The sequence below is a fragment of the Xenopus tropicalis genome, chromosome 10 (assembly GCF_000004195.4).
Source record: "Xenopus tropicalis strain Nigerian chromosome 10, UCB_Xtro_10.0, whole genome shotgun sequence".
Taxonomy (NCBI): Eukaryota; Metazoa; Chordata; class Amphibia; order Anura; family Pipidae; genus Xenopus; species Xenopus tropicalis.
In genome coordinates, this window is record NC_030686.2 from 18,873,039 (window position 1) to 18,899,410 (window position 26,372).

The window sequence follows — 26,372 nt, forward strand, 5'->3', positions numbered from 1 at the left end:
TGAGCTGGCAGGCGAGAAATCCTTATGCGCTATTTTCATTTTGGGGTCAGTACATACCGCAGACTTTGGTATATCTATGCATATTGGGCATCAAACTGTTCAGTAGACCATTGGTGTTCCTATTTGGGGTGATTTGCCTTTATCTGATCTTTATCAAGAAATTGTGAGAGATAAATACGGCAAATTGCAACATTTTTATGCGATTTTCTAAATGTCATATAAATCTGCAAACTTAGGAAAGCTTTACAGCTTGGTACTTTGGAGCAAAAAGAAATGTTTACCCATTATAGATTCGGGGGGATGTGTACTTTCCAAAAATATATTGCTTTCTGGGGTGAGTGTACTTTTTTTGTAGCATTATCCCACATAAAGGATGTAAATGTGTTGATTTTGCAGGAGCTGAAATGATACATCATATGGGGGTATGTTCTCATTGGGGCCCCTACATGCCACATACTTAGATAAACCTATACATATTGGGCATCAAACTGTTCAGTGGACCCCTGGCGTTCAAATTTAGGGTGTTTTATCTTGGTACCTAACACTATGTAGGAGATAAGATGCTGCGAAATGGAAGCTTTGAGGGGATTCTTGGAAATGTCATAAAAATTGCTAACTTTAGAAAAGCTGTGTGGCTTGGTACTTTGGAGTAGAAAGACATGGGTACCCATTTTAGATTCAGGGGAAATGTGTACTTTGCAAAAATATATGACTTTCTGGGGTGAGCATACTTTTTACAAGTTTTATCCCACATAAATGATGTAAATGTGTTGATTTTGCTGGAGCTGAAATAACAGAAATGATTGATCATATGGGGGTATGTTCACATTGGGGCCTCTACATGCCACATACTTAGGTAAACCTATATATATTGGGCATCAAACTGTTCAGTGGACCCCTGGCATTCATATTTAGGGTGTTTTATCTTGGTACCTAACACTATGTGGGAGATAAGATGCTGCGAAGTGGAAGCTTTGAGGGGATTTTTGGAAATGTCATCAAAATTGCTAAATTTAGAAAAGCTGTGCGGCTTGGTACTTTGGAGTAGAAAGACATGGGTACCCATTTTAGATTTGGGGGAATGTGTACTTTCCAAAAATATATGACTTTCTGGGGTGAGCGTACTTTTTACTAGTTTTATCCCACATAAATGATGTAAATGTGTTGATTTTGCTGGAGCTGAAATAACAGAAATGATTGATCATATGGGGGTATGTTCACATTGGGGCCCCTACATGCCACATACTTAGCTAAACCTATACATATTGGGCATCAAACTGTTCAGTGGACCCCTGGCATTCATATTTAGGGTGTTTTATTTGGTTACGTTATGACCTGTAGGATATAAGATACTATAGACTGGAAGCTTGAAGCAATTTTTTAAAAAAATCACAAATTTTGATAAAAACTAATAACTTTAGGAAAGCATTGCGACTTGATAGTTTGGAGTAGACAGACAGTTGTGCCTATTCTGTATTCCCCAGAATCTGTTCTTTCCAAAAATGTACAATTTTCTGGGATAAACCTTCTGTTAGTGGAAATTTTGTCCTTGAAATCTAAAGTATGCAGCATTCTGGAGCAGTGCTTTGGAAATTTGGTACTGTACTGCTGGGAGTTTTTAACCTATACAAGTGAGAAATCTCCATAAAACTATATATATTTGGTATTGGCACGTTCAGGAGACATGGGACTTTCCAAATAAGTTGTATATTCGTGCATAAAATAATTTTTGTTTCTAGTATGTGTGTTTATATTATGGAAAATTTGATTTTTTTTTGCATTTTTAGACATTTAGAAGCCTATATCTTGTTACAGAATTGGAATTACACAAAAATTCTACCATATTTTGAAAGCTTAGGTTGTTCTGAAAAAAACAATATATTGTTTTCCTGGGTAAACTAAAAGTCCCCCCGAGGAAAGGCCCTTAAAGTGAAACAGTGCAAAAGTTGAAAAACTGTCTGGCAATACAAGTTCCGCTTTGACCAAAACAGCTGGCAGTAAAAGGGTTAAACAGAGAAATCATTCTCTGTTTAGCAAGATCTCCCCTGAAGCTTACATCTTCCACAATGGAGAACTTAAAGGGAAAACTCACACTATTACTTATTTCTTTGGTCAATCTTGCCACACCCCATTTTCCCAGATTGCATGACCAGATACTCATCTAGCCTACCTTCCACAGAATTACTCACTGCCCATGATCATTGGGGTTCAACTTATCCCTGGGGTGACTGTAGCTAAAAGAAAAATCAGCCCAGTCCTTTTAAAATCCAAAGCACCAATCTATCTAACCTACTTCTGCCTCCCTAAATAGCATGTGGCACAGGTAATATTTCTGGGATCAATACTGTAGAATTCTATACCTTTTGCTTTTTACTTAGTTTTCTGCAATCAATCTGGGGGACCCCCCCCCCCCCTTAATTTCTATAACTTTTGCCATTGTTTACCAATGTTTACCAAGATGGTATTCCTGTGTACCTTTGTTGTTTGTAAGTTTGTTTGTGGATTTGATATTTATTCATTTGGACATTGTTTGACAGTATGCAACCAAACTTCTCAGGTATCATCCTTTCATGTAGATGGAGGTCAACAACTACAACTGTGCAAAAACTTATTAGGCCCCCTCCATGCAATGGCCATTCACACTCGGATCCCAGTCTGTAGCGTTACTTCATGATTCCATGTATTCACTTGGACATGGAATGCAATAAAGCATGTCAGGTACTGTCCTCTCATCCTGGAGGAGGTCATTGACTGGTGTTGTATACAAATCAGTGGTTGTCTGCTTACTGCTTGCCAATCTAACAAACCAATCATATGTTGGCATTCTAAAGGGTCCATATGAACACAACAAAACATGTACCTTGGATCTGACAACTGTTTAACTCTAAATTAAAGACATGCCCTTTTCTGGGGCAATGCTGGGTAAATTGTGGATATACTGTATAAACTAGAGATATTTAGCTATATTTTGAAAGCCAGCAATCTATGTTATTTATTTCAGAAAGGACTTCAAAACTAAGACTGGTGTGCCTCCTAGAGCCAGAAATTGTCCTTACTCTGTCAGGGTTTTATCTGACAGAACCTTCTTTGCTTTTATTTTTACTGAATAAAGACAACTGTCTGTCAAGTTTAAGCCTTCTGTGTGGTCCACAGCACCACAGATATACAGAAGGAAAGAAAGACTTGCCTACTTTGCCTCTATTACTGTAATTACATACACAAATATACACACATACTAAGCTATATATACATACACACCTACCTATTAAAACATACACACATATATAAATACTCATATACACACAAAAAACTGTATCTTTGGAGATTACTGTGAACTTGGATATTTTGCTTGTGCAAAAAGACATCCAAGCCCATCTTAAAGTCATTAATGAAATCTGCCATCACAGCATCTCCTGATAGAGAATATTTGAGAATATTTTTATTTAATAATTCATATTTGCAGGGTGTTTTGTTGTAGTACATTTTTTTTCTTCATCTATGATGGAAACGTTAACTGAACACCAGTATGATAGTTTATTTTGAATGCTTATGAGAAGGTTAGAAAACCTGGTTTGCTTCTTAGTAGTCTTTTATTTGCAGGAATATATATATTGTTCTTCTCTGCCTTTAAAAGGTTCTTCCAGTCCTACAGAAGTATACTGAATGTTGTCGCTGTCAGTACTGACAATGCTAAGCTGCCATCACATCAACAGTCTGGTAACCCTTTACATCAGAGAACTTGTCACAGGAGAAGCCAGCAATGACAACTCTTTTACCGTTTCGGTATGGGGTCACTTCAGCTTCGGCTCTTATTCTCTGATTGGCTTTCAGATCTGGCAAACTACAATAAAAAGATAAAAAGGGGGAGTTATGATATTTCCATACAAAGTTATGTGTTTGCACCCAGTGTCAGACAAGGATGCCAAAGGCCCAGATGAAAACCTACTGTCCAAACTATTTTTTCTTCTCTCTTCACTCATTTTTCTTTACTCTCTTAATAACTTCTTTTTACATACAGTCTTACATACAATATTATCATTCCATTTCTTCTCTTTGTTTTCATATAGAAATGGGGAATGGTTATGGTATAGGCATACAAGGCAAAAGGATGGGTGAGCAGGAGGGACCACTGACACCTGGGCCCACTGGGAGTTTTCCTGGTATCCTAGTGGGACTTTCCAGTACTGTGTGCTCCACAATTTGTTGTGTGTGCTGTGTACGCTTGTACAAGTTGTGTGCTTAGACAACCTTGAGTGAATATTATCACTAACCACTACCTGGTTAATTGACTTCAGCAATAGAATATACATTTTTATGACTAAAGACCTTAAGTCCTTGCAAATAAAGTAAAAAAAAGTAAAAAGTTTTTTTTCAATTAAAAATGTCATGCTATTCATAAGTATTGATCTTAAAGGGTTAAAAATGAAAATTCTGAAGGCCATCACTTTTATTTTATACACTTACGGGACTTTCAGAGTTTTCTTCAGGATGCCGCTGCCCTGTAATGTGACCACACAGTTTTTTATATCTTCTGAAATCGGGTTTGTGAAAACGATCCCCAGAGTGGCACTTTTGCCCCAAGTAACACGTTCGGGGGCCTATGTATAGAATAGAATTAGTGTTATTAGGAACAATAAATATTATTTGTGGTAAACTTGCAAATTAACACTCTTCAACATAAAACTATGTTCTAAGCTACACCCGTAGCAAACAATCATTCCTCCACTTTCATTTTCTAGACTGGTGACGTTAAGCCACATTTCTAGTAAATCAGCTTCGTTGGACCAATGTAATACAAGTTACAAAGTTTGCGCAAGATCTAGTGACCCATAGCAACCAATAAATCACTTTTAGACAGGTAGCCAGTAAATGCTGACTGCTGGTTGCTGTGGCATAGACCTGACAGGGGTTAAACCCGGCTGCCATTCTCCAACTGTTTTTGCCTACAGGACAAGTGACTCAGTTGTTGAAATGTTCATCTGCCACATTGTTAATCCTTTGCCTTCCAAGCACTTAAAGGAGAAAGAAAGGTAAAAACTAAGTAAGCTTTATCAGAAAGGTCTATGTAAATACAGCCATAAGCACTCACAGAAACGCTGCACTGACTTCTCTGAAAAAAGATTTCTTGTGTCTGTAATTCCTGTGCTACAGACACGCAGCTTTCAGCTCTCTCCTTTCTGCTGCTCCTCCCTCAATCAAGAATGCTAAGAACTCACTCCCCCCCCTTAGATATGTGGATCTGAGAAAATCAGCAGGAAGTTGACTCATAGGGGCAGATTTATTAATCCACGAATCTGAATCCCGAAAGGGAAAAAATCGTATTGGAAACGAAAATTTTGTGAATTTTTCGTTGTCGTTGCAATTTTTCATATTTGTCATGACTTTTTCATTGCTGTTGTGACTTTATCGTATTTTGTGCGACTTTTTCGTAGCCGTCGAAATTTTTTCGCATTGAGCGATAGTAAACGGCGGAAAAACCAATCCAATTTTTTCGCGACGGTGACAAAAAAGTCACGTAAAATATACAAAAAAGTCGCATCGTGCCGAAAAAAATCTTGGGACATACGAAAAAGTTGCGACAGCGACGAAAAAGTCGCAAAAATACAGATCATTACGTCCGCATTCAGACGCCTTTGGACCGTTTGTGGATTAGTAAATCTCCCCCATAGTCTAACTAACCAAGCGTGTTCACTTGGTCTTGGTGTCTGTGCAAAAGTGAGGCATTATGGGAACTTTCTTTACACTGTTTTTTCTTCCTGTCTGGCTTCTGATCATCGGGAACGGGAGAAATATGGGGAGATTTAAGGGCACTATTGAGACAACTGAAGGTATGCCTGCATCTTGAGATTAACTCTTTATTAGCCTTTCCTTCTCCTTTAAGTCCTATGTGTTGGTGGACAAAGGTTTGAAGTACCATGAAACAGAAGTTCCATTTGTTGGCATATCCATGTTCTCTATGCACTGGAAACTCTAGCCACTGGATTAAAAAAAAGCTTAGGGTTTCCTTCAGTTTTCCACAGGAATGCCACTGAAGTGAAAGAGCATAAAATGTTGAAAAATTGCTTGGCAGTTGGTAAGTGCATTAATGGTAAATCAGCCAGTGGTGAATGGGTATAATTTTACCGTTATCTGGAGAGGTGGATTTTTCAAGGTGATAACTTTATCAACTAACAAACTTCCTCCATTTTCTTCAACACACACTGCGCTGGCTCGAATCATGTTGTCAGGCGTTAAGGCTTTTTCGTACTGAGGATACAGGACTGTGATCTCTATAACTTTCTCTGCAGACAAAAGAATATATTTAACAAAACAAGAAGTTAAACTTTTAAAAAATATCACCTACAGTGTATTAACCAATAAGATGTCACCAGTTAACACTACCTACTGAGTCATCGTTAGAGTAGAAGCAAACCTTTTATTACAGTACATTTTCTTTATTGAAGAAGACAGATCCTGGGTACGGTATGTCCTGGTACTTATTCTAGCTACTTCCATTCTTGCCAAAATAGGTGGAAGTATATTAGTAATGCAGCCCTAAACAACCAGTTATACCTTTGCTTTTACTACTCTAAGGGGCACATTTACTAATCCTCGAATCCGAATCCCGAATGGTAAAAAAATCAGATTGGAAACGAAAATTTTGCGATTTTTACGTCGCAGTTGCGATTGTTTCGTATTTTGCGCAACTTTTTCGTCACCATCTCGACTTTATCGTATTTTCCCCAACTTTTTCGTCGCCGTCGGAATTTTTTCGTATTGAGCAATTGTAAACGGCAGAAAAACCAATCCGAATTTTTCGCGACGGCGACGAAAAAGTCGCGGAAAATATACGATAGAGTTGTAACGATGACGAAAAAGTCGCGCAAAATACGAAAAAATTGCGACGGCAACTAAAAAATCGCACAAATACTGATCATTACGAAAAAAACGCATTCGGACGCTTTCGGACGTTAGTGGATTAGTAAATGTGCCCCTAAGGGTGATCGATGATAAAGTGATCGCCGGTGAAAAGGCATAAGTGTCACATTAGACAAAGTTTCCTCCTGCAGGAAACTTAGGAAAAGAAAGCAACACATATGCTTTCCCACCACCAGAGATTCACTTTATTTATAGTAGAATGAAGAAATGGAAAAAGATTGGAACCTACAGTAGGACCCTGTGCTGGTGCAGTTTTCAGCAAACAGGAGTACCGGCAGTCTCAGGTATACAATTATAATTTCTGGGCGTGCCTAACATTTAGGCACCCATCAGTGATTATGCCTATCCTTCTCCTTTAAGGTGTGCACAGGAAGTGAAGCAACTTGTGTATCAAAACACAAATGAAATGTTATCTGTTATGCCGCATTGGGCACAAATGCAGTAGAGGCAACTTGGAGCTCAGCTTCAATTACTCTGGAATTATGGAGACAAATGCTGAAATATGGGTAAAAACCACAGCCAATCGCATCAGAAATTCCCCTTCGCACGCTATCAAGAAAAACAGATCTATTCTCTTATATCAGGGGTAGGGAACCTATGGCTCGTGAGCCAGATGTGGCTCTTTTGATGGCTGCATCTGGCTCGCTGCCAAACCTTTAATAAAAAAAATAGCAGGGGGTGTGGCCTGCGCTCTGTGGATAGAAGACGTGTTCTAAGCCTTAGAACACGTCTTCTATCCACTAAGCACAGGCCACTCCCTCCTCTGCCTCACATCCAGCATCCTTGGGACCCACCCTACCTTGCCCCGCAGCATCCACGGCCAAACATATTGTATGGCTCTCACGGAATTAAATTTTAAAATATGTGGTGTTTATGGCTCTCTCAGCCAAAAAGGTTCCCAACCCCTGTAAGACTTATATGTTGGAAATCTGCGTCCAGTTTCTAAAATAATTAAACTAAGATGTATACAGCACACACACATCTCACACAGGTTCATGGAATAGAAAGGGGAGAAAGGATAGATTGTTTTTCCAAATTTTGTTACAGTCTTAGCCAGAAAATTCGTGAAACGGCAAGACAATTTGCGAAACGGCACAAAATTTGCAAAACGCATTTGTTATGCGATTTTTTTGGCGCCCGTGTCTTTTTTTACACACGCCAAATTTTTCTGCTCCAAATTTTCAAAGAACTTTTACAAAACAATTCGCAATTGGCGAAATGCGGAAATTCGCTGCGAATCCATGCCTGGAGAAAAAATTTGCTCATCACTACTGAACAATAAATGCTATCTGCTAATTGACTGATTTTTTAAATAATTAAACTGAGATATATATATATACAGGTCCTTTTCAAAAAATTAGCATATTGTGATAAAGTTCATTATTTTCTGTAATGTACTGATAAACATTAGACTTTCATATATTTTAGATTCATTACACACAACTGAAGTAGTTCAAGCCTTTTCTTGTTTTAATATTGATGATTGTGGCATACAGCTCATGAAAACCCAAAATTCCTATCTCAAAAAATTAGCATATTTCATCCGCCCAATAAAAAAAAAGTGTTTTTAATACAAAAAAAGTCAACCTTCAAATAATTATGTTCAGTTATGCACTCAATACTTGGTCGGGAATCCTTTTGCAGAAATGACTGCTTCAATGTGGCGTGGCATGGAGGCAATCAGCCTGTGGCACTGCTCAGGTGTTATGGAGGCCCAGGATGCTTCAATAGCGGCCTTAAGCTCATCCAGAGTGTTGGGTCTTGTGTCTCTCAACTTTCTCTTCACAATATCCCACAGATTCTCTATGGGGTTCAGGTCAGGAGAGTTGGCAGGCCAATTGAGCACAGTAATACCATGGTCAGTAAACCATTTACCAGTGGTTTTGGCACTGTGAGCAGGTGCCAGGTCGTGTGGAAAAATGAAATCTTCATCTCCATAAAGCTTTTCAGCAGATGGAAGCATGAAGTGCTCCAAAATCTCCTGATAGCTAGCTGCATTGACCCTGCCCTTGATAAAACACAGTGGACCAACACCAGCAGCTGACATGGCACCCCAGACCATCACTGACTGTGGGTACTTGACACTGGACTTCAGGCATTTTGGCATTTCCCTCTCCCCAGTCTTCCTCCAGACTCTGGCACCTTGATTTCCGAATGACATACTTTGGACCACTGAGCAACAGTCCAGTGCTGCTTCTCTGTAGCCCAGGTCAGGCGCTTCTGCCGCTGTTTCTGGTTCAAAAGTGGCTTGACCTGGGGAATGCAGCACCTGTAGCCCATTTCCTGCACACGCCTGTACACGGTGGCTCTGGATGTTTCTACTCCAGACTCAGTCCACTGCTTCCGCAGGTCCCCCAAGGTCAGGAATCGGTCCTTCTCCACAATCTTCCTCAGGGCCCAGTCACCTCTTCTCGTTGTGCAGCATTTTCTGCCACACTTTTTCCTTCCCACAGACTTCCCACTGAGGTGCCTTGATACAGCACTCTGGGAACAGCCTATTTGTTCAGAAATTTCTTTCTGTGTCTTACCCTCTTGCTTGAGGGTGTCAATGATGGCCTTCTGGACAGCAGTCAGGTCGGCAGTCTTACCCATGATTGCGGTTTTGAGTAATGAACCAGGCTGGGAGTTTTTAAAAGCCTCAGGAATCTTTTGCAGGTTTTTAGAGTTAATTTGTTGATTCAGATGATTAGGTTAATAGCTCATTTAGAGAACCTTTTCATGATATGCTAATTTTTTGAGATAGGAATTTTGGGTTTTCATGAGCTGTATGCCACAATCATCAATATTAAAACAAGAAAAGGCTTGAACTACTTCAGTTGTGTGTAATGAATCTAAAATATATGAAAGTCTAATGTTTATCAGTACATTACAGAAAATAATGAACTTTATCACAATATGCTAATTTTTTGAAAAGGACCTGTATACACACACACACACACACATGGGTCGATTCACTAAAATGCGATAAAACGAGTGCTATTTATAGCATGCATTAAAAATTTTATTGCGTCTTATTTTTCGCGTCTTAACGAACGATTCATTAAAAGGATATTTGCGTTAATTTAGATGCGATGCTGTTTGCATTATTTAAGTTGTGAAGCGTGCTAATTAATGTAGCGCACGCTAATTCACGCACCTGTGCTACTTTTCGCGCGCACGCCATATTAGCCATACACACCATTACGTTCATAAAACTACTTTTTTTGAAAATGACCATTTCCCTGCAAACTGGAGGCTACATCACTCTAGGGCCAACACATACTTGAATAAATCACACTGTTGTGTTGCCAAAAGCTCATGAACTGTACTTTTCTATAATTACCGCCTGCCCCAATAGGTGTTAATTTTCGAACAGACTAATGCAATATTTAGCGCGTCTAAGTGTTTGTGAATCATGCGTTAGTATTATTTATTTGCGAGAATTAACACAACGCGGTAAAATTAGCGCATGCGGTTGTGCGCTATTTAATGCACGTGATATGTGATAAAACTTTAGCGAATCGCACGTTTTTTTCGCGTCAATTTTGACACAAAAAAGCATACAATATTCGTTATCGCACTTTAGAGAATCAACCCTACAGTCTTAGTAGACAATTAAATCAGTGTTTTTGAACAGCTGAACAATAAATGCTATCTGTTGATTGGCTGCAATAATTAACTTGTTATGACATCACCCCCAATATACTTGGATTTCTTGCTGCAGCTTTACCTTCATTAGGAGCCAATGTGACCGACTGGGAATCACTTAGTATTTCTTTCACTGGAGTTCTGTTATATACAATTGCTGTAAGAGTCCATTTGGCATTCACTTGCTTTTTGCTAGACGTTGGATTTTTTAGATTTAGAGTGACTGTGAAGTCTTGCCCAACCTGCAGCTCCCCACTCAGCTTGAAGGTACCAATGATTTCAGGTTTTGGTGCTTCCTGGATGGGTGGCTTATCTTCTACTACACGTGCTGCTGTTGCATTCAGTCTCCTGCTGGCAAGCATGACTCTATCTGATCTTGCCGTTAATCCCTGAGCTTTATGAAGAGAATCCCTTTCTTCTTTGGACCCTTAAAGTAAATATAAACACACTTTTACAAATACAGCAAATTTAATATAATATAGACCAGTGCTGGCAAACTCATATCAGATGTGATTTTTTTTTTTAGGAAATTTAATAACTCACCTTGTTCATGGAATTCCTAGATGTCTTCATGATTATGTAATCTCTGGCCACATGTTATATTCAATATTTGTTGTATAACATGTGGCCATAGAGTACATGATCATTAAAAGTCCATGAGTTAATTATACGAGAGCAAGCTGTTTTTTAAATGGAAGAAGAGAAAGAGCTTCTCAAATGGAGGTAGTAGAACATATTTTAAAAATTAAGGACGGAATATTCATGGACATCAGTCGTACGTCATTGTTCACAACACAGAACAACATGTGCCTTAATAAATCTACATTCTGATCTGAGGTGATTCCATTTTCTTGAAATGAAATGCTATGCTGGCTACACCTGATCAGACTCTACAGTATCCAAAAATTTCCTGAACTATTTTTCACCCATTACAAATCACCGCACAAGACTGAACTAAAGCAACTTATTGACACCGGGTAAAAAGAACTATTCACTTTTGGTTAATAAACCTCTTACCTTCTGGAAATTTGTACTGATCTGTAACATCTTGACGGGAGAAATTTCCAACTGCTTTGGTAGAGATATATTGCCCAACCTTTCGAGTATCGGTGTAAAGAATGGAAAATGTTCCATCGTTCCTTCTGCCATAGTAGATTTCATCTGCATTAACTTCAGCAAGCACAAATGGTCCATCGAAGGGCAGGTTCACATCGCCCAGTTTTACAGCTTTTTGTGAAGTCGGCCCAAGGCGATAGCTGCCTGAAACAGATGCAAAATCATTCAATACACACTTCTCAGTTTCTTTTTGTTTCAAAATGTCAGTTTGGGGTAATTGCTGTTCGTAGAGCACCCAATAGATTATTGAATTTAAAATATTAATATTTGATACATCTACAACTATATATATATATATATACCCAAAAACAAAATTACCAAAATTATTTCACGACTGGCACACCCTATGTAAAATATTTCAACTTTATTGTGAACACATTGCACAGAAGTAGTTCAACGTTTCTGTCCTCAACGGGACCTTTTTCAAGGTCCTTTAAAAATGTCCTGTTGAGGACCAAAATGTTAGACTACTTCTATGCAATGTGTTCACAATAAATTTTGGTGTACATTTAATTTGGCTGTGCACCCCGCCATATAACTTTTTAAGGCATCAGAGTGCAGACACTCCAAGGACTGATATATGTATATATATATATGGCATAAATAATAAAAGTAAAAAAGCAAGGACAAGGCAATACCTAAAAGACAAAAAAAGTATTTTTATTATATTTCCCTTTTAAAGAAATATAGTTTTCATGACAGTTTCCCTTCACTTTTTACCTCCACTTGGTTCCTGTGGGGTTGCATCCAGAATCTGCCATCCATCATATGTTGAACCGAGATCTTTTCTCCTAAACCAACATTCAACCCAAGCATGGAAATTCCTGAGATAAATTAGAGAGAGACAATGAAACATGACGTTTATTTCCATTGGTTAAAGTCCAATACTAAAACTAAGGGGCAAATATAAGTTTATATTCAAGTTTATGAAAAAGTTTTTTATATTCAAGTTTATGAAAAAAGAAAAGAACATGGATGTGGAAAAAAATCTGAAAATTCTCAGTCAAAAAATTGTTGCACATAAAAGAAAAGTTGTGGCCAGGTCAAAATGGACGTGGCCACGCCGAATTTGGAGCAGTCATGTCAAAATAGGCATGGTTGTGTCAAAAAAAGTTGCACGTGACAAAATGGATTTGCAATTTATTTGCGTTTTTCGCCATTTTTTTTCTTGAATGAGGGAAAAAAACACGTACGGTAATTGCAGTGTGCCCAAACCCAACCTATTGTTATTAGGAAACACACCATGCAGATGATTTCTATGACCTTTACCAAGTCTGGCAATTTTTCTTTTTGGGAACACAAGGCTTTGTTGAGCTGTAGGGATGTAGCCTGAGTGATTATTATATGGATTAGGATTGAACGAATAGTGTTCTATTTACTGCTATTTGTCTGCACAAGTGTTATTCATTACAAAACCAGTTTGATATAGAACATGTTTACTGCTATCACCTGCTTGATATTCTTTTCTTCTGAGAATACTCTAGTGTCCCTACAGTGATTAGTGGACCTGGATTTGGTTCACCTGATGAGTTGGTTCACAAGGTGGGAATATTGCTTACTATAAAATTGTTATGTGGGTTTTATCACAATTCCAAACTGCTCATCTCTTCATTTGAAACCCTCCCCTTGGTACATGCATCTGATATGGGTAGAAGGTCTCTTACCACACGCTGTCAGGAGATCCTATACTTCTTCCATATGCATCCAAATACTGCTCAATAATTAGATTGTTATTGGTGTCATGAGCTGACTCAAAGTTTGTTATCAAACGGGCAGCTAACCCCAGGCATCGGAGTGCTAGATCATGAGAATGGAGATAATCAACATCAGTGTCCCTTCTTATTTCAATATGCACCGTTTATAAGGATATAATTTACAGTTTGGTCCCATAGGGAAATCACCAAACTGTATAATATATATATATATATATATATATATATACAGGGTGGGCCATTTATATGGATACACCTTAATATGGTGGGAATGGATTCCCACCAATATATATAAAAATGGCTCAATTATGACTGATATACTGTGCATATACTGTATTCCTGGTATTTCTTGGTAGCTTCATGCACGGGATCTCTTGTTGTTGTCTATATGTATTTTGCACCCCTGCCTAATGGTTTCAAACTTTGTGGTTGAGCACAACTCTCTTTTTTTGCTATAGTGTATACAGGGGCAGTGGCCAGCTCCATGTTGTAGCTCCTACCTTCCCAGCTACAGTCAGGTGATCCTAGTGGAGCCTATAAAAGTGCAAACATTTGGGGGTTTTAACCTTGAAAGCAAGTAAGTTGCAGGTAAAACTCAGTCCCTTTGTTAAATGCATATTGAAGCAGTAGAATTGTTAATGAATTGGATAAAAGTGGGTGAAGGACTGGCCAGAGAGGATGACTTTGACGTAGTTGACCAGCTTGAAGTATACTGCAATGTATGGACAAGCAATCCCTGTTTTGCTTAAAGGGGAGGTCATTTCTTGGCAGCTTAATGCACAGAATGTTTTAATGTCCTATATATATTGTGCGGAGGACCTTTTGTTGTTGTCTATATGTATTTTTTGGTCACAACCTCATTGCACCCCCGCCTAATGGTTTAAAATTTAGTGGTTGAGCACAACTTACCCTTTTTTAGTACTATCTTCAATAATAGATCAGGCCATATTAGTAAGGTTATAAGAAATAACTGGAATACTCTAAAGGCTGATCAGGAACTTAAGAAAGTGCTGCCAGAGCCTCCATTAGTATGCTATAGGAGGGGTGCTAATCTACATGACCTTTTAGTTCAGTGTGACCCTATTGCATGCTACCAAAAGAAGTCTTCATCTTGGTTGTGTAGTGATAAACTGGGTGTTTTAAATATCCTAATTGTACTTCCTGTAGATATATGACTCCTAGGGAGACTTTTTTACACCCACAGATGGGAAAACATCTCTCGATTAGGCATCACATAACTTGTACTACCGCGCATGTCATCTATTTAATTACTTGTCTAGTGGTTTTTCCTATGTAGGGAAGACAGACCAGATTTTGAGGCTACGGATGGATGGGCACTGTTCAACTATTAGTACAGCATTCAGATATGGGATTACTAACAAACCAGTTGCCAAGCATTTTTTGGAGTGTGGTCATAGGTTACACTTTCTTAAACAGGGGTGAGGGGTATTCTGTTCTGGATTAATGTTTAATATTGTTGTACATTTGAATGTAATACTATGTAACTTGCTCTGCTGTATATCAAACTCAACAGTAGAAAGCAATCACAGCTATAGCATCAATCAAGTCAGTGATTTATTTCAGCATACCATCTACGCGTTTCAATCACCACAGGATCGTCATCAGGATCGGGTGATCAGGTGATTGAAACGCGTAGATGGTATGCTGAAATAAATCACTGACTTGATTGATGCTGTAGCTGTGAGTGCTTTCTACTGTTGAGTTTGATGCATTATTTTTGTCAGCACCCAGCCGTTGCCCCGATATTGGTGAGTGCCGATTCTTTACAAGACTATATATATATATATATATATATATATAATTTTTTTTTTTTTTTGGTACTTATTCCACTAAACAGGGCACAAACAGAAGTTACAATTCTACTTCCTGTTTAAATGAGCAAAGCCAAAAGAAATCAGCAGTTCACTGAGTAGCCCTTTGTATTAAACACAGCTACAACTTGTTAGATTTCAGATAAATAGGAGGAGTGCTTTTGAACTGACTGCTGAGAATGTGACTTAATTTTAAATTACATATGATGTTCTGTTTAGTAAAGGAAAAAAATGACTTACTTGTACAGAGTACTCCAGCATAAACCCAGCACTGTCCATATCTAACAGGTCCACTTTGGCTCCACCTTTGAAGGAGGGCAACACTTCCACTCCAAGAGCTGGGGTTTTCACCGCCAGAGTAATCGCCGCTCCAGTTCCCCACTATTACACCCCTGTCATCTTGGCTATTAACCTACAGAAAAATAGCATTTTGATTTAATGGAGACAAAATTCTCAAATTGTAATCATTTGAAATTATTAAGGAATTTATTTTTTACTTGTTGAGTTTGTATTACCTAAATGATCTAGACAAATACAAGAATCCAGGAGTACAGATATAAGAAAATATTTTTTAAAACCCTACAAATACTAAGAAATTATCTCCTATAATACTGTGAACCATTAGGTACATTGAGAGCCTTACCATAGCACTTAATATCCTTGAGATATAGACAGGGTCATTACATTTTGAGATATGTGTAGCGGGGTCTGCTTTGTATTCTGGACTCTCTTGTAGCAACTTGAAGCATATGTCCACTACTCCATCTTCAAACTGTCCAAAAAAAGTGCAGTGAGAATTTACACTCAGTCATCAAGGGAATAAAGAAACCAATATCCAATAAAGAAAAATATATTAAATATGTTTTAAAATATGCCATGAAACTTTTATCATGGTGGGTCAATTATTTCTCGTTCTGCAGTCTGTGGAGCTCCTGAGCGGACTAAAGGTCCCCATACACGAGCAGATATTCACCCGATATCCCCACCTACGTGTGGGCGATATCGAGGAGCGTTTAGGTAAAAATGATTGGATTATGTGGGCGGCAATGGGGCAGTCGGTTCGGGGACCGCATCAACGAGCCGATGCGGTCCCCAATCCGACTGAATTTTCTAACCTGGCCGATCGATATCTGGCCAATTTCAGGCCAGATATTGGTCGGGCAGGCCCTTCGTTTCTGCCCCTACACGGGCTGATAAGCTGCCGAATCGGTCCAAGGGACCAATATCGGCAGCTACTATCGTCCCATGTATGGGGACCTTAAGGGCCAAAAAGTCTCTTTGAGGACAGCCCTCAGCAGACTTGTATTAACATATTTATCATACAAGAATAGATAATAATTCTGATTTTGAGTAGGAACTAAATGCATGGAGTTTGTATATTTACCTATATATTTGTTTGGGTTTACTTGCATACTACAAAAACATACTGGTAATTAATTAACCTTCTATTAAATTGACCCTAGGAAACCTGTGTGAATAATGAACTTTGTAATACCTGAACTCCATATAAATATGGAATAAAAGCAGTTAGGGCATACTGGTTGAGTATGGATGGTATCGGGTATGGAATCCAAAAAGTTTTGAATTATAGAAAGGCCGTCTCTCATAGACTCCATTATAAGTAAATAATTCCAATTTTTAAAAATCATGTTTTAAAAGTACAGTGTACTTGATCCCAACTAAGATATAATTAATCCTTATTGGAGGCAGAACAGCCCTATTGGGTTTATTTAATGGTTAAATGATTCCCTTTTCTCTGTAATAATAAAACAGTACCTGTACTTGATCCCAACTAAGATATAATTACCCCTTATTGGGGGCAGAACAGTCCTATTGGGTTTATTTAATGGTTAAATGATTCCCTTTTCTCTGTAATAATAAAACAGTACCTGTACTTGATCCCAACTAAGATATAATTACCCCTTATTGGGGGCAGAACAGCCCTATTGGGTTTATTTAATGGTTAAATGATTCCCTTTTCTCTGTAATAATAAAACAGTACCTGTACTTGATCCCAACTAAGATATAATTACCCCTTATTGGGGGCAGAACAGTCCTATTGGGTTTATTTAATGGTTAAATGATTACCTTTTCTCTGTAATAATAAAACAGTACCTGTACTTGATCCCAACTAAGATATAATTACCCCTTATTGGGGGCAGAACAGTCCTATTGGGTTTATTTAATGGTTAAATGATTACCTTTTCTCTGTAATAATAAAACAGTACCTGTACTTGATCCCAACTAAGATATAATTACCCCTTATTGGGGGCAGAACAGTCCTATTGGGTTTATTTAATGGTTAAATGATTACCTTTTCTCTGTAATAATAAAACAGTACCTGTACTTGAGCCCAACTAAGATATAATTACCCCTTATTGGAGGCAAAACAATCCTATTGGGTTTATTTAGTGTTTAAATGATTTTTTAGTAAACCTAAGGTATGGTGATCCCTTATCTGGAAAACCCCAGGTCCCGAGCATTCTGAATAACAGGTCCCATTTCTGTATCCCACATGAACAGATCTGCAGTTAGTTTTCCTAGTCTACTGTAGCTTCAATTGCCCTGTGAGGATAAATCATGGACTACCATCAGATTTTGAGCTCAAGACCAACAGACCACTACAGTAGAGTGCATTTCAAATAAAAAGAGTAACATGTAATACAATTTCAACCTACATGGCCATAGTCCCACGCTGAGCTTGATGGGAAACCTGCACTTCCATAGAATACTAGTCCAGTTTCATTGAGTACATATTCCTTTCTTTCTGCATCGTTACTCATGTATGCCTCATCACCTGGGAAAATTTGAGAAGGTACTTGAAAACAATAATGATTTAACAAAAGATGCCCTCAAAAGGTTTCTAAAAGTTTTTCTGTTTATGGTTCCTTTCAATTAAGTTAATTATGTGAACAGTGTCTTGTAAAGGAGGGTCACCTGATTTTTCACCAAGTGCAGTGTTTATTTAGCTGTTTTTCAGGGGACCCAAATTCATTGATTTATTAATTAGCTTGGGGACCCCAATATTGGTTTATAACAAGTTGTGCATCTCACTTTAACAACTATTTTCTATTTTAGGAAGAAATTTCATTGTATTTAAGGGACCTACCATAAATAGCATAGGGACCCATTTCTATCCCTACCCATAGCATAAAGTACTACTGACACAACAAAAAACTACTTTTCAAAACGTAAGTTACTTATAGGTCATGTTGATCATTTTTTGTAAGTAATTTTTACATGAAGTTCCTAAACTAAACCTGACTGTTTTGCCAACTTGACTGTCCCTTCTCAGCCTGTCAGTTATAGCTTCTAATGCTAACGGACTACTGCTGCACAAATATGGCAGCCCCCTCATAGAGGAACATAGGGGATCTGATAGGTAATGTAAAAACATAGGGCAAATACTTTTATAGCAAAATATTAAAGGTCATGCAAAGACAGTGGGACTAGAAGGTACCTCACTGACTGCCTGTCTCCACCAGGATTCCATGGGGGAACCGGGCAACCAGATGAGGTTCTTGTGCAGTTGTAATAAAATGTGAAAGATTTGAGACAGGAAGGTTATATATCAGTACCTGATGCCCAAGCATTAAATAGGACACTACATCTTCCAACATCATTAGTGCTTGTGCGCCCTGCACTTGTAATTTGTGCAGTAATCTTGTAAGGTCCAATGCTAGCGTTGACAGGAATATTAATGGAAACAGTCATGGTTCCAGCGCTGCTTGATTCAAGGGTGGCACTCCAGGTATCATTACGCCGAGAACTTGATACTGGCATTACAATCCTTGTGTTTGTGCTTGCTGAAGGAGAGGGACCTACGAAGAAGATTTGTCAAGAAATTATATCCTATACCAGTTGTGCTAACTTTTATTAGCAATGACTGCCCAATGTGTGAATATATAATTAGTGATGGGCGAAATGTTTCGCCAGGGATGGATTCGCGGCGAATTTCCGCGTTTCGCCATTGGCGGATTGTTTCATGAAATGGATGAAAAAATTTGCCGCATGTCCAAAAATTGTCGCCAGCGTCAAAATAATAGCCGCACGACAAAATAATAGCCGTGCAACAAAATAATAGCCGCGCGCAACAAAATAATAGCCGTGCGACAAAATAATAGCCGCACGACAAAATAATAGCCGCACAACAAAATAATAGCCGTGCAACAAAATAATAGCTGCGGGCAACAAAATAATAGCCGTGCGACAAAAAAATAGCTGCGGGCAACAAAATAATAGCCGTGCGACAAAAAAATAGCCGCGGGCAACAAAATAATAGCCGTGCGACAAAAAAATAGCCGCGGGCGACAAAAGAATAGTCGCAGGCGACAATTTTTTTTGCCACACTACATTTTCACAAATTTTCCGCCGTTCCGCGGATCTTTTGAAAGATTCGCAAATTTTTTTGGCAAAGCGAAACGGAACAGATTCGCTCATCACTATATATAATGTGTATGCAGGATTGGCAGAGCAGGAAGGCATGTAGGTGCCCCATTCACATACCCTACCCCTCTACTCATTTTCCTGTCTTTCTTAGCAGGAGGTAGGGAAAAGGTTGGCCTTTCTTCCTGCCAACATGGCCATGGCTGGAAAACCGGACAGGAAAAAATGGAAAGTAGGAGAATGTCTAACGCTTAAAAATCTTAAGCCAGAATGAATCTACATACCATGGGAAATACTCTTTTACTCTTAAAGATACTTATCTATTACCTGTCTCCATGACCAAAGCCAGACTCTCTGTGCTCTGTAAAGCTCGACTGAATGCCAATGTCACCTTCATAGGCAGACCTCTTCTCACAATGGGGACTTTGGAGACATAGTCACTGGTATTATGGGCAGCCGCGTTGGATTTTTGTTGAAGATCAATGCTTTTCAGCACAAGGGCTAAACAAACAAAAAAATAAAAGTTGCCTTGTTGACATTTTTTTCCCTTCATAAACTAAACAAGACCACCTTTAAAACTGCTTTAAATGCTTCATGTATTTGCATTTTAAATGTATCCGCTCAAGAGAAGTAAATGATGTATAATGATATGCAATGGCCCCCTTTTTTAATTGGACTGACCCACAGTTAACATTTCCTAGATAATGATTACCAGTGGTTGGCAGTTTGATTAAACAAACAACACACAAAAAGATGCTTTTTCTATGGTGGGACCATTTTTCATTGGATGCATGCTTTGTTGCATCCCATGTGCAATGTTCATAGACAGCACCAGGTGGCAATAGTTGCCTATCCATTAGGTATATATATGTTTCTCCAGAAGGGGAATGCGCATACATAAATGTTTATTTTTGGGTGACGATGTTCAAACCAGTGTCTGTGAGTACGTACTGTATATATAGGACAAAGTTTTGCCCTTTTCTGTTCCTTGTGGAGTATTAACACAAGGTATGTTCCAAAAGCCTAACCTGTCAACATTCACCATGAAGAAATGAGTCTAGTATGGTTAGCAAACAATTAGGCCTGCAGGGTTCATACTGACAATATACTTGGCAAAGTATGTCTTGGGTGCTTAGGGTTGCAGCTAGAGAACTGGTATGCTACCATGGAATGTTTGTGGAGTCAGATTAAGGGTCATGGCTCAGTTCTCTTGATGGAAAGCCATACGCAAACAGAGAGTGTAGATCTCAACATTCAGCCCTCTATTTATAATGTAACCATAACAGTAGATTTTCTCTGCCAATTTACTTAGCAGGTTAGGCACAATACAATACAAACCCCAGGATTATCTTAGTCATGCTCAGAGAAAGAAATAGAAATTGTCAGGCTACTTATAATTAACAATCGCTGAATAACAGCTTATCTTTGTTTCCTGTATTTCATTAGGCCAGGGGTCCCCAACATTTTTTTTACCCAGGAGTGACTATCAAATATAAAAAGAGCTGGGGAGAAACACAAGCATAACAAATTGACCTGTGGGTACCAGAAATGGGCTGTGGTTGGTTTTTGGTAGCCCCTATATGGGCTGGCAGCTGTTTGCCAGTACACCTGTTTTTAATGTAACCAAAACTTTCCTCCAAGCCAGGAATTAAAAAATAAACAACTTTGAGGCCACTGGGAGTAACATCTAAGGGGTTGGGGAGCAACTTGTTGCTTGCAAGCCACTGGTTGGGGATTACTGATTTAGGTTGTTTCCTTATGACCAGCTCCCATACTATTTACCCTTTGTTAGTAAATTATAGATCACTTATACTCTCACCAAAGACATTTAAATGTCTAAATCTTAATTAATTATTTTAAAGCACAAATACAGACATACTGTATACTGGTTTCAAATGACTACATCACTGTACAGATCTAGGGCAGACTGATGCACCTGATGCATACATTTCGTATCCATTTCCAAGTGAAAAGACCTTTGCTATGTGATCCAGATGCTTCAGAAAGGCATTAACTATTTGTAGCAAAAACACATACATTTAAGTATTTTCTTTCATATTATTAGAGATGTAGCGAACTGTTCGCCGGCGAACTAATTCGAGCGAACATCGGGTGTTCGCAAGTCCGCAAATTCGCGGACTTTTCGTGATGTTCGCAATTTGGGTTCGCCGGCACCGAAAAAATCGCAAAACTTACGATAACGGTACGAATGCTCCGAAAAAGTGCCAAAAATTACGATAACTTTACGAATGCTCCGAAAAAGTCGCAAAACTTCCGATAATGTTACGAATGCTCCGAAAAAGTCGCAAAACTTACGATAACGTTACGAATGATCCGAAAAAGTCGCAAAACTTACGATAACGTTACGAATGATCCGAAAAAGTCGCAAAACTTACGATAACGTTACGAATGCTCCGAAAAAGTCGCAAAACTTACGATAACGTTACGAATGATCCGAAAAAGTTGCAAAACTTACGATAACGTTACGAATGATCCGAAAAAGTCGCAAAACTTACGATAACGTTACGAAAGCTCCGAAAAAGTCGCAAAACTTACGATAACTTTACGAAAGCGCCGGAAAATACGAAAAAGTCGCAAAATTACCGATCATTTCGAAAAACGGCGTGTGTCAATTTTTCAGAGGTTTTTGCCCTTGATCCCCCTCCTGCATGCCACTGTCCAGGTCGTGGCACCCTTTAAACAACTTTAAAATCAGTTTTCTGGGCAGAAATGGCTTTTCTAGGTTTTAAAGTTCGCCTTCCCATTGAAGTCTATGGGGTTCGCAAAGTTCGCGAATATTCGCAATTTTCGGCGGAAGTTCGCGAACAGGTTCGCGAACTTTTTTTTTGAGGTTCGCTACATCCCTACATATTATTGCCCGGGTTTAATTTGACAATCAGTTCCAAATGTCCACCTAGATTTCAATGACATTTTTCATGAATTCAACTATGAGAAAAGTCTTTCTCTAATTAAATCTGGCTTTATATCTGACTGACTTGTGGAATTCCTCAGGAAACATTTGTTAAATTACAATTGTAATTTAATGTGCCAGCCTTCTAAAGCACCTAATCCCTTAACTAGCATTCTATTTATAGCATCAAGCAGCTGTAGGGGCTAACAAAGACATTAGTCCTGGGGCACAAAGACTCCTGCCTTATGGACATGCCTCCCTTCCCCTGGCATATTCTTCATGCCCAGGCCCACCAAGGAGTCAATATGTTATTGCCCATTAACTGCTAGAAGGACTGATAGGCCTAGAAATATCCATTACAAGCTTGGTTTGCATTAACCATCTATGATTCGGCTGTACCTGCAGAGTGATACAATAGCCCTACAACTTAACTAGATGCTTATCTTAGATAGCTTAGATTTTCCATGTAACACAGAAACCATTGCATTTGTATACCAAGAATATTTGGTACTGTCACTGTCTGACTAAATTCCATTTAATAAAAGGAAAAGGAAGGGTCAAAACTAAGTAGGCTTTATCAGTACGGTCTATGTATATGCAGCCATAAGCAATCACAGTAATGATTGCTTATCAAAAGAAACACATGATTTCTTTTTTTCTTTTGCGTTTACATGTTCTTCTGTGTCAGACTTCCTGCTCTCCTGCCTTCAGGGCACGAGCAGGAGTCTGCTCAGTTTGCACTGCTCTCCCGCTCCCCCTCCCTTCTCCTCGCCCCCCCCATCAGAATTTGCTCCCCCTCCCAACTCTGTGCAATCTGCGCTACCAACAGCAAAATCTGCAGCACGGAAACTACTAAGACCAAACTAAAATGGCAGCTGCTATCTTAATCAGAGGGAGCTTCTAGGGTTGTTTACTCAGGTATGGTAAAGCTTTCTGCTGAATAATTATAGCGTTCTGTGCCTTTTCTTCTCTTTTAAGGAACATGTATTAGGGTTGAATGCTGGGTAACATAACTGGACTGCTATCCTTTGTAAATAACTCAGATCATATCTTCAAATGATCTCTACACATTTGCTCTTAATTAGAACACCTATGATAATTTGTACTGTCTTTGATGTGTTATGTTGCTAGATAAATTTAATGAGTAGTTAAGAGTTCCCAATGCTCATTATAATTCAGTTCTACCATATAAACAGAAACCCCTACCTTGCCAATACTTGATCTAGTGGTAATAAAGTAAATAATGTGGCCCTGCTGTTACTGATGTTTGATTGGAAGACTGAATAGAGCTACATTAAAAGGGGAGCTCCACCCAAACACAAATTGAGCTTTTTGAAAAGTAAACATAATTTGAAGCAACTTTGCAAAATACATAAATATGAAAACATGCAGCTTTTTTATGATGTTAATGTAATAATATGGTTTGGAACTGTAACCTAAGCCTGCCCCCCTGTTCCCCTGCTGATCTGGCTGACTACTTTGAGACTCTTTGAAATCTAACAGTAGCCGACTGCTCTCAGCCTGCCTTCAGCCTACTGTACATCTTCCAAATCCCACAGTTTCCTGCATGCATGATGTCAATAAGGAAAGGAGCAATGCATTTTTGGATATGTAGTCCCTACATGCTGTCTGTAAGCCATGGAGAAATGGTTGCAATTTGTAACATCAGTGTTTTAGCCCCTCTTCCCCTGCCAGGATTTCAAATGATGTAGAAAGAGAAGAGCTGTTTTGCAGCTGGGTTTCAGTATATAAAAATAATATATATTCATATTTTTTAAGGCACAGATTACAGTGATAGGTATATTATGGGTTTCTGTGTTGTGTGTGGCTCTTTAACAAATTTTGATTCGGAAGCCGGAGTTCCCCTTTAACTTGGCATCTTCAACATCCTTTTTCAGTATTGCAGTATTAAACTGATTCGTGATAATGGCCAATTCATTTGTACAAGGCGCTTGGGAAATCTCATAAGACTGTAAATATCTGTTGCAATAATGTATAGAATCTTTATAAGTGATGCCAGACACTGACAGTTTTGTTGCTCAAGCCTGTTTTTTTAATTGCTAATCATTATCAACACAAGCGTGACTAGTTACTGGCAATGTTTTATTACATTAATAAGCTCAGTGAGAAAATACAGCATATTTTTATCTGCAACAGTCTGTTACAGTCTGACATTCTAATCTATGGACATTATAATCAGAAAATATAAGAGTGGTGGGAATCGTTTGGATCTGGCACTATGTTAAACAAGGATAAATAAACTGCTGCTGCTGCTTCACACTTCTCACTCAGAAACTCTATACAGCAAAATGTATTCTACTCCCTTTCCTCTCTTTCACGACTGTCTTATAATTTGCCCAGCTACCAGTGATGTCATGTGTGTGTCTAAATAGACACAAAAGCCAAAGGGAAGTGGCACCCATGATACCAAAGTTTAACCTACTATGCATGGGGTTGAAGAGGCAGTTAACCTCGACCCAGATGGTAAAGTAGGTGAAATAGGGTCTCCATATCTACAACAGGGTCTAGATATCTACAATAGGGTCTCCATATCTACAACAGGGTCTAGATATCTACAATAGGGTCTCCATATCTACAACAGGGTCTAGATATCTACAATAGGGTCTCCATATCTACAACAGGGTCTAGATATCTACAATAGGGTCTCCATATCTACAACAGGGTCTAGATATCTACAATAGGGTCTCCATATCTACAACAGGGTCTAGATATCTACAATAGGGTCTCCATATCTACAAAAGGGTCTAGATATCTACAATAGGGTCTCCATATCTACAACAAGGTCTAGATATCTACAATAGGGTCTCCATATCTACAACAGGGTCTAGATATCTACAATAGGGTCTCCATATCTACAATAGGGTCTCCATATCTACATTTGCATAGTTTTTTTTTACCTTGCATGCAATACATTAGCCTTAGTTCTCCTTTAAGTCAAAATAAATGCTTGATAATATACAATTATTTAATAGGCTTATTTGTTATGCTAGACTTTTCAACTTTATAAGACAAGCCCAGGGTAATATAATGCAAAATGTAATACAATTGGCACTGTTTAAATTCCTGACATATATTACATTTAAGAACAATCTCAGGAAAATGATTTGACTTCATGCGTAATCACCCAAGCAGAATAACCAATCGATATCCAACTTACATGTCATGTTGTCTTAGTCCAAAATCACCTCAATGCGCCAACCTGAATTTCTAAGACTCAATTCCCGAGTCGCGTGCTCCTCACCTTTTATCTGCGCTGTTTGTTCATTCTTATTGAGAAAGAAAGAATTATGCAAATGATATTGGGTGAGGTTTCTGTTAATCATTTTTTTAAATCATTTTATTATGCAATGCAATGTGTAAGTATTGCACAAGGTTGGGCGTGTAGAATTCTGAGGATGGACATGAGGAGATGGCAATTTACGCTGAGTTCTTTTTTGCTATCTATCTATTAATCACCCGTCTATCTATCTATTATCTATCTATCTATCTATCTATCTATCTATCTATCTATCTATGAATCTATCAGTCTGTCAGTCTAGCTGTCAGTCTATCTATCTATCATTTATTTATGTATCTATTAATCATATATCATTATGCATTGTCTATCTGTCTGTCTATCTATCTATCTATCTATCTATCTATCTATCTATCTATCTATCTATCATCTATAACAGTGCTGTCCAACTGGCGGCCCGCGGGCCGCATGCGGCCCGCGACCCCCCTCTGTTTGGCCCCCCACCTGTCTGGCTGCTTTGATGGCTTACTCTTGTGTAAGCTCTAAATGGTATCAGTACTGTGATTAACTGGCCCCCTGCATGGTTCTCACCTCAGATTCAGGCTGTAATCAGG

The 26,372-nt window shown here is 38.6% G+C and overlaps 1 protein-coding gene across 1 annotated transcript; it reads right to left on the reverse strand.

The window, feature by feature from the left end:
- Nucleotides 1–3,411: 3,411 nt before the first annotated feature.
- tgm3l.7 (transglutaminase 3 like, gene 7) lies at nt 3,412–25,780 on the reverse strand. Its single transcript, XM_031894849.1, has 13 exons — nt 25,681–25,780; nt 19,919–20,092; nt 18,784–19,026; nt 17,884–18,002; nt 15,849–15,977; nt 15,446–15,617; nt 13,326–13,458; nt 12,382–12,485; nt 11,563–11,805; nt 10,628–10,972; nt 6,124–6,281; nt 4,465–4,598; nt 3,412–3,841 (listed from the first exon to the last, which is right to left on the reverse strand). Exons 1-13 carry the CDS (start codon nt 25,685–25,687, stop codon nt 3,691–3,693), a joined length of 2,112 nt encoding a protein of 703 aa, XP_031750709.1. The 5' UTR covers nt 25,688–25,780; the 3' UTR covers nt 3,412–3,690.
- Between the last annotated feature and the right edge of the window lie 592 nt (nt 25,781–26,372).

What these genes read in the sequence shown, in the direction of transcription:
- tgm3l.7 (XM_031894849.1), bottom strand. An exon ending in CAGCGTGGGACTATGGCCAT is followed by an intron (nt 15,978 to 17,883) that starts GTAGGTTGAAAT and finishes TTTTTTGGACAG; the next exon opens with TTTGAAGATGGAGTAGTGGA. An exon ending in CAAGGATATTAAGTGCTATG is followed by an intron (nt 15,618 to 15,848) that starts GTAAGGCTCTCA and finishes ATTTTTCTGTAG; the next exon opens with GTTAATAGCCAAGATGACAG.